General features: G+C 36.6%; 1 protein-coding gene across 2 annotated transcripts in view; it reads left to right on the plus strand.

The window, feature by feature from the left end:
- Window positions 1-15140, plus strand: part of NNT (nicotinamide nucleotide transhydrogenase) — a 96556-nt gene that overhangs the window by 40485 nt on the left and 40931 nt on the right. For both annotated transcript variants that reach the window (XM_011976457.1, XM_011976456.1), the window contains exons 9-16: window positions 190-381; window positions 938-1091; window positions 4803-4964; window positions 6130-6240; window positions 7391-7536; window positions 8448-8643; window positions 11274-11507; window positions 12861-13021. In XM_011976457.1, coding sequence (XP_011831847.1) covers window positions 190-381; window positions 938-1091; window positions 4803-4964; window positions 6130-6240; window positions 7391-7536; window positions 8448-8643; window positions 11274-11507; window positions 12861-13021 — 1356 coding nt within the window. The remainder of the gene's footprint in view (window positions 1-189; window positions 382-937; window positions 1092-4802; window positions 4965-6129; window positions 6241-7390; window positions 7537-8447; window positions 8644-11273; window positions 11508-12860; window positions 13022-15140) is intronic.

Genomic DNA, 15140 nt, shown 5'->3' on the forward strand with positions numbered 1-15140 from the left:
AATTTTAAAATTAAAAATAGGCATGTTTAAAGCTCCTGTTGAAATATGTATTTATGTTTATGGGTAGGTACGTATATTTATAAAGATATATAATTTCAAAACTTAGCATTGAATATGAATGAGAATTGTTCTAGAATGAATGTGAATGTAGGGCGATAGACTTTTTTGACTGTAATTTTGTTCATTTAGGGAATTACTCACATAGGCTACACAGACCTGCCCAGCCGAATGGCCACTCAGGCCAGCACCCTATATTCCAACAACATCACGAAACTCCTGAAGGCCATCAGCCCGGACAAAGATAATTTTTATTTTGATGTGAAAGATGACTTTGACTTTGGTACGATGGGTCATGTCATCAGAGGAACTGCAGTGATGAAAGTAAGTAAAGAGGTCTATTCCTTCCTGTGCTTTTAGTGTAAATTTGTTTTAGAATTTCTGTTTATGGAAGAAATCTATTTTGGAATTGAGACATATTTTAATAAGGTATTGGTATGCCAGGTTTATGCTGATAAAAATTATTTGTAAATGCAGAATGATTTAAAGAAAAATATTTCAAAGACTTAAAAGTACATGACTTACCAAAAATATACACTGCTTTTGAAAAACAGAATGAACAAACAAATTGAATAAAGTAAAAATTAAACATTCCCCCCACTTATCTGCTTTTAAGGGTTTGATTTTCATTCTTACATATATGTCCTGTATGCGTACAAATTACATATATATGTATGTATATGTAACGTGGGTATTAGTATTTGTATACACATGTGACATATTTATGTAAAATGATGTTACAAATTGTATGAATTTATATATTTACATAAAATTATATTTAAAAGAACAGGGTTTTAAAAAATAGTAAAGTATATTCTTTAAGCAATTTTGAAATGCTGGATTGACTTTTTAATATGTACTATTTTCTAATACCTATTAGGATGGTAAAGTGATTTTCCCACCTCCCACACCAAAAAATATTCCTCAAGGTGCCCCAGTAAAACAGAAGACAGTGGCTGAGCTGGAAGCTGAAAAAGCGGCTACCATTACACCCTTCAGGAAGACAATGACAACGGCTTCTGCATATACAGCAGGTGAGGATACCATTTACCAGGGTTTAGTCTTGATTGTTTGATTTTGCAAGTTATATATATATGTATGTGTATATATATAAACGTGTGTGTGTATATATCTACGTGTGTGTGTATATCTATATGTGTATATATACACACACATGTAGATATACACACACACGTAGATATGTATACACACGTAGATATATATACATATGTAGATATATACATATATAGATATATATACATATGTAGATATACATATGTAGATCTATACATATATAGATATATATACACACATATATACACATATATCTATAGATATATAGATATACTTTTTGAGATGGAGTCTCTCTCTGTCACCCAGGCTGGAGTGCAGTGGCGCGATCTTGGCTCACTGCAAGCTCTGCCTCCCGGGTTCACGCCATTCTCCCGCCTTAGCCTCCTGAGCAGCTGGGACTACAGGTGCCTACCACCACGCCCGGCTAATTTTTGTATTTTTAGTAGAGATGGGGTTTCACCATGTTAACCAGGACTATCTCAATCTCCTGACCTCGTGATCTGCCTGACTTGGCCTCCCAAAGTGCTGAGATTACAGGCGTGAGCCGCCACACCCGGCCTGCAAGCAATATATTAATTGTCAAAATTAGTAAATGAAATGCTGTTGTCTTTTTTGGATTCCATTAGTAATCAGGCCTGAAAGACTTGGTTTTTCAGCAACATACTACTTGTCTCACCTCTACAGAAATGGAGATTACATTTATTGATGCAATAAATAGAGTCAGTGTGCTAAATACTGGAATGAAAGCATGTGAAATAATATGCAGGCAATAAACATTTTTCCTTTTACAGAAAACATTTTAAAAACAATTATTTATATATATTAAAAATATACGTACTATATATATGTTTGAAACAGAGTCTTTTTCTGTTGCTCAGGTAGGAGTGTAGCGGTGTGATTATGGCTCACCACAGCCTCAACTTCCTGGGGTTGAGGAAGGAAGCTTCCCACTTCAGCCTCCTGAGTGGCTGGGACTACAGGCACATGCCACCATGCCCAGCTAATTTTTGTGTGTTTTTTTTGTAGAGATGGGGCTTCACCATGTTGCCCAGGCTGGTCTTGAACTCCTGAGCTCAAGTGATCCTCCTGCCTTGGCCTGCCAGTGTGCTGAGATTACTTTTATCTACATCAAATGTATTGAGAAGTGATGTATGCCATATTGTGCTGGTGTTAAATGCATATAAATATAATTATGTTTTTTCTGTTTTTTTTGTGAAATATCAGTTGTGATTATCTGCACACATGGGTAAGACAAGGGAACCAAATGTTTGCCTTAAAGAATAAGTACTACAATATAGGCTTTAGTCCTTAAACATGTGACTAACATTTTGAGTTACTCAACTTGTAAAAAAATTCAATATTTTCATTTAGATCTCTTTCTTTATAATTTAACATAAATTCTTTGTTTTAAAATTCATTCTTCATGAAAACACTAAATAATTTATTGTAAAGTGGTGTAATATTTTGGCTAAGCATTGTTAGAGGCTAAAATACGGATATTTGATTTTAAATTGGTTTCTCTCTCAAAGAATGAATTAAAAATGTTTAGATCTATTCAGAGCCAAAACAAAAACAAAACAAAAGCAAACTATAAAGAATTAAGGACCAGCACCAAGCACATAGAATTCTTGTAGACTCAGCATCCTCCAAATTCCCATGTGAGTCCAGATGTTTTAAAGCTAAACATGTAACTCTCCTTGAATAAAGAGCAAGTCTCAGCAAAATGACTGAAAAAGCCTCTAGTGGTGAACACTGTGAGTAGATGAAGCAGTGTCCCTACTTGCACTTATTTGTTAAAAAAACAAAATAAATGAGGTTATTGTGTTGTACATGGAACATATTATGAGTAGGATTGTAAATTTCCATTTCTCTTTCAGATTCATAAGGAAATGTAGCAAGGCACATATAATGATTTATTTTTCTTGGTTTCTCTTATATTTCTTGAATCAGGGCATATTGCTTCTTAATATATATGACAGTGGCATATTCCAGTGAATGAAAGGATGAACTTATATTTGTTTTTCTTTATCTTGAACTCCCTCTTTTATATTAAAAATAAGCATTTTTCTTTTATATGTATTAAAAATGTATTTGAACAGCATTCTTTAAAGAATGTGATTTGCTTTCTCTTCTTTCATCAGCCTTTCTCTTCCTCTGTTATACAGATATAGAAATATAGTCTGACATATGTTACTAAATATATGATAGAAAAGACATTAGTTTATTAAATAGTTGATAAGAAAACCTTCAGGTATATGACGTAGTTTTTGTCACAGATGGCTAACACAAAGGACCGTGGATTATGATAAGGTAGTGCTTCCTGACTAATGTGGTCATAATAATAACTAGCATTTAGTGACTGCTAGGCACTGTGCTAAATACTTCACATGCCTTAGCTCATTTATTTTTTACAAGAATTCAGCAAAGTGGGTATATTATTATTTTCTTTTCCAGATGAAGACAGAGAGGGTTGATAATTTTACATATGAAGACCTGAAGCACAGAGAGATTAAGTAACTTGCCTGAGATGACACAGCTAGGGAGCAGCAGAACCAGGATTCAAACCAGACTGACTTAAGAAAACATATTCTTATTCACAACCCTATACAACTTCTCTAATTTTTAACTGGAAAACAGTGTTGTATCTAACTCTCTAATCAGATGGTTAATGGGCTATGCACTGGAACCTTGGATACATGATATGTGGGTAGGAAAATAAATTAAAACTACAGTCATATTGAATGATTTAATGTAAAATTAATGTCAATCCCTAGATATTTCAGTGGTGCCACTTCCAAAGTAATAGTTTACATCAAGGAAAAAGGTACCTTATTCAGGAAAGTTAACTTCTAGTTCCCTGGTCACCCACTGTCATTTTCTTTTTACTGACCACTAGGTAACCCTTTCTTCTGTTGCAGAACAACTGTCCACATGTTTGCTATCAAGGAAGGCGATAATTAAAGATGTATGTTCAGAGCTGTTTGTATTCTGCACATTCTTAATTTAATTTGTATTTTTTTTCCTTTTCTTTGTAAAATCCTGTTTGCTGACTTGGTGTTGAGGCTGGAGCTGACTGCCCTGGCCAACAGTCCAGTCCAGATTCAGGAGCAATTGCAAAACTTGTGTCCCGGGTGGGTGGAAGCCATATGTTTTGGGGAGGTGCTGGAGTGAATGAAATTCTTCCTACTCTTTTAAAACCCCTATTCCTCAGCCAAATCTGAGAGTGATATAAAATTGGCCTCATAAAAGTCTTGTCTTATAAAGGTTGTGTCTTGCCCCAGTAGAAAATGCTTTGGTAGATCCTCTATAGGCCTGTAATCGGGAATAAAAATGCTTGTATAAACATATGTGGCATTGTCAATAAAAGTTAAAACAGGGAAGAGGACAAACTGCACAGAGGAAAATGTGCAAATTGTTATTAAGGTGACTCGTAAATATTACTAGATCTTTATAGCTTATTTTGGGGTGGCGGTCAGAAAGTTGGGTTTTGTCCACAGTATTCCTCCATCCCCCTACTTCTTAATTGTCAAATGTCTAAAAAATCTGCTCATTACTGGCAAGGGAGTGGAATTTAAAAGCATTGACTATTTCACATATTTATGGGTGTGCTTTTAATCTTACTGAGACAACTGGATGTCAGCTCACACATACTCTTTACTTTCTTTCTCTAGGTCTCACAGGGATACTGGGTTTGGGCATTGCAGCTCCCAATCTAGCCTTTTCTCAGATGGTGACCACTTTTGGCTTGGCCGGCATTGTGGGGTATCATACCGTCTGGGGAGTGACCCCTGCTCTCCACTCACCACTAATGTCTGTGACGAATGCAATCTCAGGTTTGTTACTCTCTTGTTTTTCCTCATCTCAGGTTTTCATAGGCTTACTCAGCTCTAGGAGGACTATCAATGACGTTTATAAAGTGTGTTTTCAAGTTGTTTTGCTTGGCATCTGAGGCATCTGCTTTGGTGATCTAAGGGCTCCCAGACTCCGAGAGGGTGTGGAATATGGGCCTGCAAAGTAAGAGGCCGTGGAAGTGTGTCAGCTCTTTGGGCTGCTCCCATTTCAAGCAGGACAGAGCCACTGTTACTTCTTCCAAGTTTGATTCTTTTTTTTTTTTTTTTAAAGGAAGGATTCCACTGATAAAATTTGAAAACCAGCATTCCACAGAATCATAGTTGCAACATCCTATGGGGTTCTCCTTGAATTCAACTCAACATTCAGCCTAGCAAGGCTACAATAGGCCCTGTGTGGCACCAGGAAGCTATGGGACGGGAAAACATTGCTTTCCAGTGAGGTGGCATGAGGCATTTCTCTTTGGTGCCAGTCTTTTCAGCAGTTCACGCAGCAGCAGCAGTCCACGTGGCTGCCCAGGATCTATTTTCTTTGTCCCCTAGCAATGGTTCAGATATGAGGGAATGAATCCTACATTGGACAAGCATGGGAGCCGTCCTGGCTTAAAAGCCTCAGGGCCAATAGTCATCTTTTATAACATTGCCATAGGCATAGCTTTGAGGATCTCTGCAGGGAACATGTCTAGCTCCAAGAGGTGCTGTAGTCAGGAAAACCCAAAGCTAGGCATCCCCAGCAGACATTTACAGTTCATTAATAGTTTCTTCCAGTTTACATGCAAATTATCTACCAGGGTCACTTTTTAACCATGAGCAATGTTGTCTATAACATTGGTGGATTTATATCGGTATTAGAGGAACATAGCTAGAAAGTTAAAGGAAAGTCCAATTCCAATGCAGAAGGAGAAAAAGTTTTGTTAACCCTTTTCCCACAGTAGTAATTTCAGTGAGAATGATGTGAAGCTGTGTTGTCCACAGTCTGCGTAAGGAAAATTGTTTATTTCATTTTAATGAGGGTATAAGAAAGCTGCCTTGTTTTTTGATATTGAGAACTTTACCCTCTGTGAATCTATGTGTGTGAGGTACTTCAGCTATGATATTTGATTTGGTGGTGTCACTATCACTATTCACCATGTTGATGCTTTCTTTCTAGGCCTGACTGCAGTTGGTGGGTTGGCACTGATGGGAGGACATTTGTATCCTTCCACAACTTCTCAGGGCCTTGCTACTCTTGCCACATTCATATCGTCCGTCAACATTGCAGGTATGATGTCAGTGAAAGGTCTCAGAGGACTATTTTCAATGGAGACATACAAAGCAAATATAAATCAGTATAAAATAGACATAATTGTGCCTTTAAAAAAGGTTTCACTCAGACCGTAAATGCTTTTTGTGCAGGAATATTAGTTATTTTGCCCATCTGTAATTTTTAGAAACTCTTGGTGAGAGAACAACCCCCAGTTCCCCAAAACAAACAGACAAAATGATGTCTTGCTACAAGTTAACTGGAAAGTTACTGAATGCATAGTTTTGAAGTAAGTTGGGTTAGAGCTGTCACCATAACATCTATAAATGAGTATAATTTTAGATCAAATTTTAGTCTTTTGCCTTATCCCAGCCAGCGTTTGTTCCTGGACACTGAAAGCCTCGCACATCACTCATATGTGAGACTCGTTTGATGCTATTTTGCAGCTAAAAATTCTTTATTGTGTCCAAGAAACCTGGTGCCTGTTGATATGGTATTTTTCTCTTTTATAATTTTTTTATAGGGTTTTACAAATGTAACAACCTACTAGAAAAAGATGCCAATCTTTGATCTTTCACATTCTCAAGCTTTTTGAATGGCTTTTTTCTTTTAGTTTTGCATTCTGATAGCGTTTTCTTCCTGAATATATTTAGTGTTTTTTCCCCCACCTCTCTAATGGAACTGACTTGAGTAATAGAATGACTTTAAATTTTGGCTGGGTGTGGTGGTTAACACCTGTGATCCCAGCACTTTGGGAGGCCAAGGCGGGCAGATCACCTAAGGTCAGGAGCTCGAGACCAGCCTGGCCAACACGATGAAACCCGCTCTCTACTAAAAATACAAAAATTAGCCCAGCATAGTGGCGTGAGCCTGTAATCCCAGCTACTCGGGAGGCTGAGACAGGAGAATAGCTTGAACCTGGGAGGCGGAGATTGTAGTGAGTCAAGATCGTGTCATTGCACCCTAGCCTGGGCAACAGAGTGAGACTCCATCTCAAAAAAAAAAAAAAAAAAAAAAATTTGAGGTTGCAAAATGTTACTTTAAATTATATTTATTCCTAGGTGATAAAGATGTGCTTAATATAGAAAAAATGTAGCACTTTAAAAAATCATATTGCTCAGTGAGCTCAAAGAGGTACTATGTTTTTTATTTCCTTTGCTTTGCTAAGGTGGCTTTCTGGTAACTCAGAGAATGCTGGACATGTTCAAGCGTCCCACTGACCCCCCAGAATACAACTACCTGTATCTGCTCCCTGCTGGTACCTTTGTTGGTGGATATTTAGCTGCCCTCTACAGTGGTTATAACATTGAACAGGTAAGAGGCTCTTTGTAAGTTTTTATATTTACCACAATATTTTCTTCTCTATTAGATTTAACATTGCTAGTTATCCTAATTCAAATTATCAAGCAAATACAACTCTGTCAAGCAAATACAATAATAACCCTAGAAACATCTTGGTCAAACCGAGCATTCTCTTCCCCTAAGGATCAGGACCCTGGATTCTAGAGACAGATTTTTCTGGTAACTGAGTTTAAATATGGGTTTATGTCTTTGTTTTGTTACATTTTTCCACATGTAAAAGGAGTTAGGAAGGTTATCAGTATCTTCATTATGTATCTAGCTAGATTGTTGTGGATTTATAATGAAACAATTCTGAACTCCGTATTTTCTATTTCTTTTCAATGACTGTCTTTTAGTTTCTTCTGTGTTTCCAACATGCAGTATTTATTGAATGAACAATTTTTTTTTTGAGAAGAGTTGGAGCAGTGAGTCAGAAAGACCTTACTCTGAATTCCAGATTTCCAATTTACTGATCATTTGCCTTGAAGAAAGTATGTAACTTCTTTAAGCTTTGATTCTCTCTTTTGGAAAATGAGGATAATGATTTTTCCCTCTTGTGGATCTCATGAGACTGTGACAACACAGATAAAACATATGGCACAGCCCCTGGCACTTATGTCAGGGGTTGGCTCTTTTACAGCATTTGGTCAAGTTTAGTATTTTTAGATCCAATAATGACCCCATTTAAACTTAGGTACTTTCATTTGTATTTGTGCATGATAGCAAATCCAGAAGAAACCAATTTATATAAATGGTATAAGTGCAAATACAATATAAGTATTTTGTATGTTAATATTCCTAATGGGTAGGAAATATATTGAAGTCTCTAAGTTAATAGACTAAAGGTTTTAATAATCTCTCTCTCTCCCTTTTCCTTTGAAAAGATCATGTACCTAGGCTCGGGTTTGTGCTGTGTTGGTGCCTTGGCTGGCCTCTCCACCCAGGGAACAGCACGTCTTGGCAATGCATTGGGCATGATTGGGGTTGCTGGAGGGCTGGCAGCCACCCTCGGAGTCCTAAAACCGGGCCCAGAATTACTAGCTCAGATGTCTGGAGCGATGGCTTTGGGTGGTACCATTGGTAAGCACTTGTGGGCTTCTGCCTTTATGTGAACTCCAGTTTCTCAATATATATTTCTAAGGTCCATATTGATGAAATAATTAAATTGTGTTCATGGAAGTTGCTTCAGTTAATATTATTTTGGTGAAAATTCATCCCAGTTGGTGTAATTCTCATTCAAATACATTTTAAAACACTGAGTAAATGCATCAACTGAGTCAAAATATCCTATACTCAATTCTTATTTTCCTTTACTGACTGTGTCCCGTTAGCTGATAATGGAATGGGGGATTGGAATCCTTATGTATGTACTATACATAAACTAACTTTTGTTCTGCTGGGCATACATAACAGCCAAAGATTCTGCTTCATAGACCTGTTAAAAATGAAAAAAACATGTGCCAGCAGAAAAACCACTGTTTTAATTTTATTCAGTTGTGTGCTGGATTGTTAAATTTTCAGGAATTTTTAGGCCGGGCTTGGTGGCTCACACTTGTAATCCCAGCACTTTGGGAGGCTGATGTGGGTGGATCACATGAGGCCAGGAGTTTGAAACCAGCCTGGCCAATATGGTGAACCCCCGTAGCTATTAAACATACAAAAATTAGTTGGGCATGGTGGCGTACAACTGCAATCCCAGCTTTTTGGGTGGCTGAAGCATGAGAATCGCTTGAAACTGGGATGTAGAGGTTGCAGTGAGCTGTGATCATGCTGCTGCACTCCAGCCTGGATGACAGAGCGAGATTCTGTCTCAAAAAAAAAAAAAAATTTTTTTCCAGGAATTTTTAAAGTTGATTGTTAAACACAGCCATTATTAAATACTAAATTACATAAACTTAAAATTAAATAAATCAGAAACAAAGGTAATAATATTAAAAACTCATAACTTTCTAATTAATTTACTAGGTTTTATTATCTATGCTCTTGAGGTTACTTATATCTATTGTATGTGTATGGAAGAAATGCTATGTATCAGTGGACTGTGGTACATCTCTTTCCAATTCTACATTCAATGACATCACATTGGTAGATTGAAATTTTACTTGGTAGGAGTATTGCAGTGTGGAAATAGGCAAATGCTACAATCTGGGCTTGATTTATTGTTTTGTTTATTGTCCAGACGTGAGAAAGTGATGGAGAAAATGTTAGTGATGCAGCTTAAACTTCAAATGTTTTGACTGTAGCTGTGACATTGTGAATAGCACAAATAATTGAGCAAATACTCTTCCAGTATTTGAAAACTATTATCACATTCAGCAATAAAGTCACTCATGGTTGATAAATGAGTGAAGTTCTCACATACATTCTGTTGTTTTACTTTCATCTTAGTTATTAAAGTAAATAAAAATAAATATCAAACAATGTTCCTGTTGGAAGTATGCTTATTCATCAGTTGCAAACACTAGGTTGGCTATAGATATAAGAGTTTAGCAAAGATCCATAAAAACATTCTATGAAAGTCAATTTGTCTACATGGAATTTTCAATAAAGAACACTGTATTTCTTATTATTTGAAAATTGTGTGCTAGCCACCTTTATATCAGTTAAAGCTCATATATTTGTATGTGCATGTATTTCTTTCCTGTGGAACTGGTTATTAAATGTTTCCCAGTGCAACACTGGCTTTAGGCCTCCTTTTATACTTCCTCAGGAAAGCTTTGACTCTTTTCTTGATAATCTCTGGAAAGGGACTTGAAGGAAAATGTTTGCGCTATAGGTTCATGGCAGGAAAACCTTTAGACGTGATCTTAGCAAATATTCTGAGCCCCACTCCTTCTGTATCACCTACCTATAGCCATGCAGTTCCTTCAGAGGCTCCCAATTTGGGTATTTACTGCCCAGATTTTTGCCTTTCTTTACCTTGGGACTTTGCTCCCACCTACCCACCTGAAAACCAAGGTCTTCTTCATGTTCCAGGTGTTTCTTATGTGCTCAGGAGCAAACACTGGTTATAGAGAAGAGGGCCTGGTTGTAATGGGGAGAATATAAGGGAATTTGATTAGAGATTTAGGTAGTCTGAAGAAGTGTTGGCTAGGGGAAGGTTGGGAGTTTGTGATGGGAAGAGGCATGCATTGATGCTGCGTGTTGGGGTTCATTGGAGTTGGGTCGTGCTTAGGTGTGTGGAGAAAAACTGTTGTTTTGAAAGGGTATACAAGTTGAGCATCTTTAATCCGAAAATCTGAAATGCTTCAAAATCCAAAACTTTTTGAGTGGTGACATGACACCACAAGTGGTGAATTCCACACATAAATACTTAACACAAACTTTGTTTCAAGCACAAAATAATTTGAAATGTTTAAAATTCCTTTCAGGCTGTATGTATATGAAACATAAATGAATTTTGTGTTTAGACCTGGGTCCCATTCCCAAGATATCTTATTATGTATATGAAAATATTCCAAAATTTAAAAAGAAATTAAAATCTGAAACACTTCTGGTCCCAAGCATATCAGATAAGGGATACTCAACCTGTATACAACTAGTGCCCTTACCTTCTGTACAGCCCCTGTAGAGAATATTTAGCCCGTACTAGGAACTAGATAATATTTATTTGTGACAATGGTGGAAATTCTTAAGGGTGATCTTTGTTGTGGTTACTTCTCAAAAGTTTGTCAAGTTTTAATTTATTTTTGACCTTCATTTCATAACAGGATTGACAATTGCCAAACGCATCCAGATTTCTGATTTACCTCAATTAGTTGCTGCTTTTCACAGTTTAGTGGGTTTGGCAGCTGTACTTACTTGCATAGCTGAGTACATTATAGAATATCCACATTTTGCTACGGATGCAGCAGCAAATCTCACCAAGATTGTGGCCTACCTCGGCACTTACATTGGTGGCGTCACCTTTAGTGGGTCTCTCATTGCCTATGGAAAATTGCAGGGTAAGTGATTCAGCATAACATAGAAGTAAATAGCTATGTTTAGGGCATTTAGGGATCCATTTTAGTTTCAGAAAATACATTAACATGGTTGGGCGCAATGGCTCATGCCTGCAATCCAGGACTTTGGGTGGCTGAGGTGGGAGGCTCTCGAGCCCAAGAGTTCAAGACCAGCCTGGGCAATATAGCGAGACCCTATCTCTACTTTTTATAAAAAAATCAAATATCAATACTAATAAAAAAGAGTAAAACAAGAAAATACCTTAACAGTAAAACTGTTAGGTGAAGAGTATTCATATAGCACTCAGAAATTGTAAAAGTTTTTTCCCCCTATCCTTCCCCTTTATTGATACTTAACAAGTCTCATAAAGCTTTGAAGCTGTTTCATTTGCAGACAGCTAATGGAGGAAATTAGTGCACAGGAATTTGCATAGAGGGACTAGTTGACTTTTGATAATACATGTGAACGAAACAGCATCCTCACAATCCTTGGTTAGAGATGACTGTAGAATTCACAGAAATAAACTTTATACATTTTCCAAAATAGGAACTTATTAAATAAGTTTGTGTGAGTAGTAAACAGTACTTATTTTGAAAACAAATACACACTTTAGGACTCTAGCATGACAACTTTTGCTGCTGGTAAAGTCAATCATGAAAATGGAAGTGGAGAAAAAAACCCTACCGAGGCTGCTGTCAGTGTTTTTACAAAAAAGTCTCTAGATAAACTAGTTTGTGATTTAAAAACATGGTCTTGCCTCTCAGTAATAAAGTCATGAAAATTAAGTGGGGAACTTCCACGAAACTTGAAAATCATAAAAGAACTTCAAGTTTCAAACATTTTTATCTCATGCTTTGCCTTTAGGAACAAATAACAAACAAGGTTTCTTCCTTGGGCTCAGTTAATAGAATCTGAAATACTAGTGTGCAAGGATTCCTTATTGAAGTTCTATTTGTTTATTTTTACTTTATTATGCTTTATTTTTGTCAGAAGACTGGCATGCATGAAGTTTTAAATAAATAAACCCACACTTAACAACTTCCGTGTTGGTCATACGTAAGAAAATAACTTCTTAAGATTTCATGACAAAAAGGAAAGAAATTGTTTTGTGATCAAAATAGGGAAAAGAATAGTGAAGTCGAACCATAGTTTTTCTGTCTCTGTTCATGTTTATTATGTGTAATAATTCTAATTTGCTTTTGTTTCATACCTAGTAATATAAAGTAATATTTTAAATACCATGTTATGCTAATGTTAAATTTTGGTAGTCTAGGATTAAAAGACACACTTGGGTGTGTGTAAGGGGGTTTCTTACAACACATTCTGAATTCTAACTACTATGTGCTTGGCTCTAGGTCTCCTGAAATCTGCCCCTCTCCTACTGCCTGGAAGGCACTTACTCAATGCAGGCTTACTGGCTGCTAGTGTGGGCGGGATAATCCCATTCATGGTAGACCCAAGCTTTACCACTGGCATCGCCTGTCTGGGTTCTGTGTCTGCTCTCTCTGCTGTCATGGTAAGAAGTCAGAGATTGAAAAGTACATCTTTGGTGAAAAACTGGTAATATTTTGTTAGATTAAAGTGTAATCAGATTTTTATCTCATCAAAAACCTTGATGGAATAAAAATGTTTTAAAATTATGTCACATGTTCATCTTTTTAGAATCTGGAAAACACAGAAGAGTGTAGGAAGAACATTATTCTTTCTTGCAACTTAATTGTTCATTTTAAAGTTGTCACATGAGATGCCTTTATTGCTCTGGAGTCTTTTCACTGGATCAATGTGTTGGTGAACAGGAGCTTAAAAAGGCCAAGGGTTTCAATGTATTAGGTGCCTACTATATGACAAGCCCTACAAAATAGTGCTTCGGGGTTTATGCAAGTAAGATAGTCTCTGCCCACTAGTTGCTCTCACAACATTGGAAGATATGACATGAAATCAAATAAGTATAAAATGAAATGCAGTTAAAAAACCCCGTATGCTCAGTGAGAGTGTTCAGTTAAGCCTTTTATGATAGGTTCAGCCTTCCTCTTTCTCTGTAATTTTTACATTTCGTATATTGAAACAGTAGTTTTTAGTTGTCTATATGGCAGTCTGGCATCTTATATCAATGTATGATGTTGCTTCATGAAGTGCTATTATTTGCTGTTACTCACTGTTACTCATGTTCTTTCCGTGTATAATCTGTAGATAAGGTTTATATTTAAGTTAAAAAAATTATCTACAGTGCCTAACACAAAGTTAGACACATAGCAATTGCTTATGAAATACTTACTGGCTCCTTGATTCAGAAACACCTAATTTATAGTGTAAAAATGTTACTTATTTTTGTGTGATTATGAGAGTTAAGTCATGATTTCAACACAGAAACTTGAGATCACTGAAAAGTAAATTAAAATCTCATCTTTATATTAATGCTCATAGTCTAATTTTATTCTGGCTTGTTGCACTGATTTTTGTTTTAAACAAAAGAAAAATAATTTTGATATTTTTAATCTAATAAGACAGAATAGGTTAATGAAGTCTCAAAATAAAAGATATACAAATGTGACTGGGCGTGGTGGCTCATGACTGTAATTCCAGCACTTCGGGAGGCCGAGGTGGGTGGACCACCTGAAGTCAGGAGCCTGGCCAACATGGTGAAACCCTGTCTCTACTAAAAATACAAAAATATGCCGGGCATGGCGGTGTGCGCCTGTATTCCTAGCTACTTGGGAGGCTGAGGCAGGAGAATTGCTTGAACCTGGGAGGTAGAGGTTGCAGTGAGCCAAGATCATGCCATTGCACTCTAGCCTGGGCGACAAAGCAAGACTCTGTCTCAAAACAAAACAAAACTTTAAGAATTGTTGTTTCAGGGAAGCAGTGAATATGATATTTAAAGGATTTATTGATTCTATGAGAATGTCTTAGACAAAGTATTTTTTGAATTTATTTTATTGTTTTTGGCTTAAATGAGTAGTACATGAATATGCTCTCATTGTAACAAGCAAAAAAAGGTAAAAATATGTGAAATAAGCAAAAAGCTTTTTCCTTTCCTGTGTTTAGTAATTTTGAGTGGTATCACAGACATTGTTAATGATACATTATAGACATTTTGGATTATGTTATATTCCTTCAAAGGGTATTGATTATTATTTTTTATTTATGCATTTTTGTAGCCAGCTAACTTGGCTAAACTCAAATTCCAAATTTTGACTCCCTTATGGTGGGGAGGGGCAGCTGAAATCTGTTGTTATTTTATCCTTAACAGGATTGCTTGGAGTCTGTCTCACATATGTATAGTTCAAGAGTCATCCAGAGATTTGAGTAGAATTCATACACAGAAACTGGGACTCCCTCTCTCTAGCCTGCTCCTTTGTGGGATTTCCCTTATTACTTTCCAGCTGCCTTAGTCATCTCAAGTGCTATCTTCAGGATCTTCAAGCCAGTAAGACTGTGGGCTTATATTTTATAATTTCTTTAATTGGTACCAACAGGGGATTGCCCTCAGTCTAAAGCCACAAAAATTGGGAAATTCACTTGGTGTCGTTATGTTTTTCCAAATGTAGATACTTCTCCAGTTTCTGCCTGTTTTTCATCACTGAAAAGTGTTTTTTTAAAATGTAGGGATTTTTTTCAGGGGTGTGGGTGGCTCA

This window comes from Mandrillus leucophaeus, unplaced genomic scaffold (genome assembly GCF_000951045.1).
Source record: "Mandrillus leucophaeus isolate KB7577 unplaced genomic scaffold, Mleu.le_1.0 Scaffold1660, whole genome shotgun sequence".
NCBI lineage: Eukaryota > Metazoa > Chordata > Mammalia > Primates > Cercopithecidae > Mandrillus > Mandrillus leucophaeus.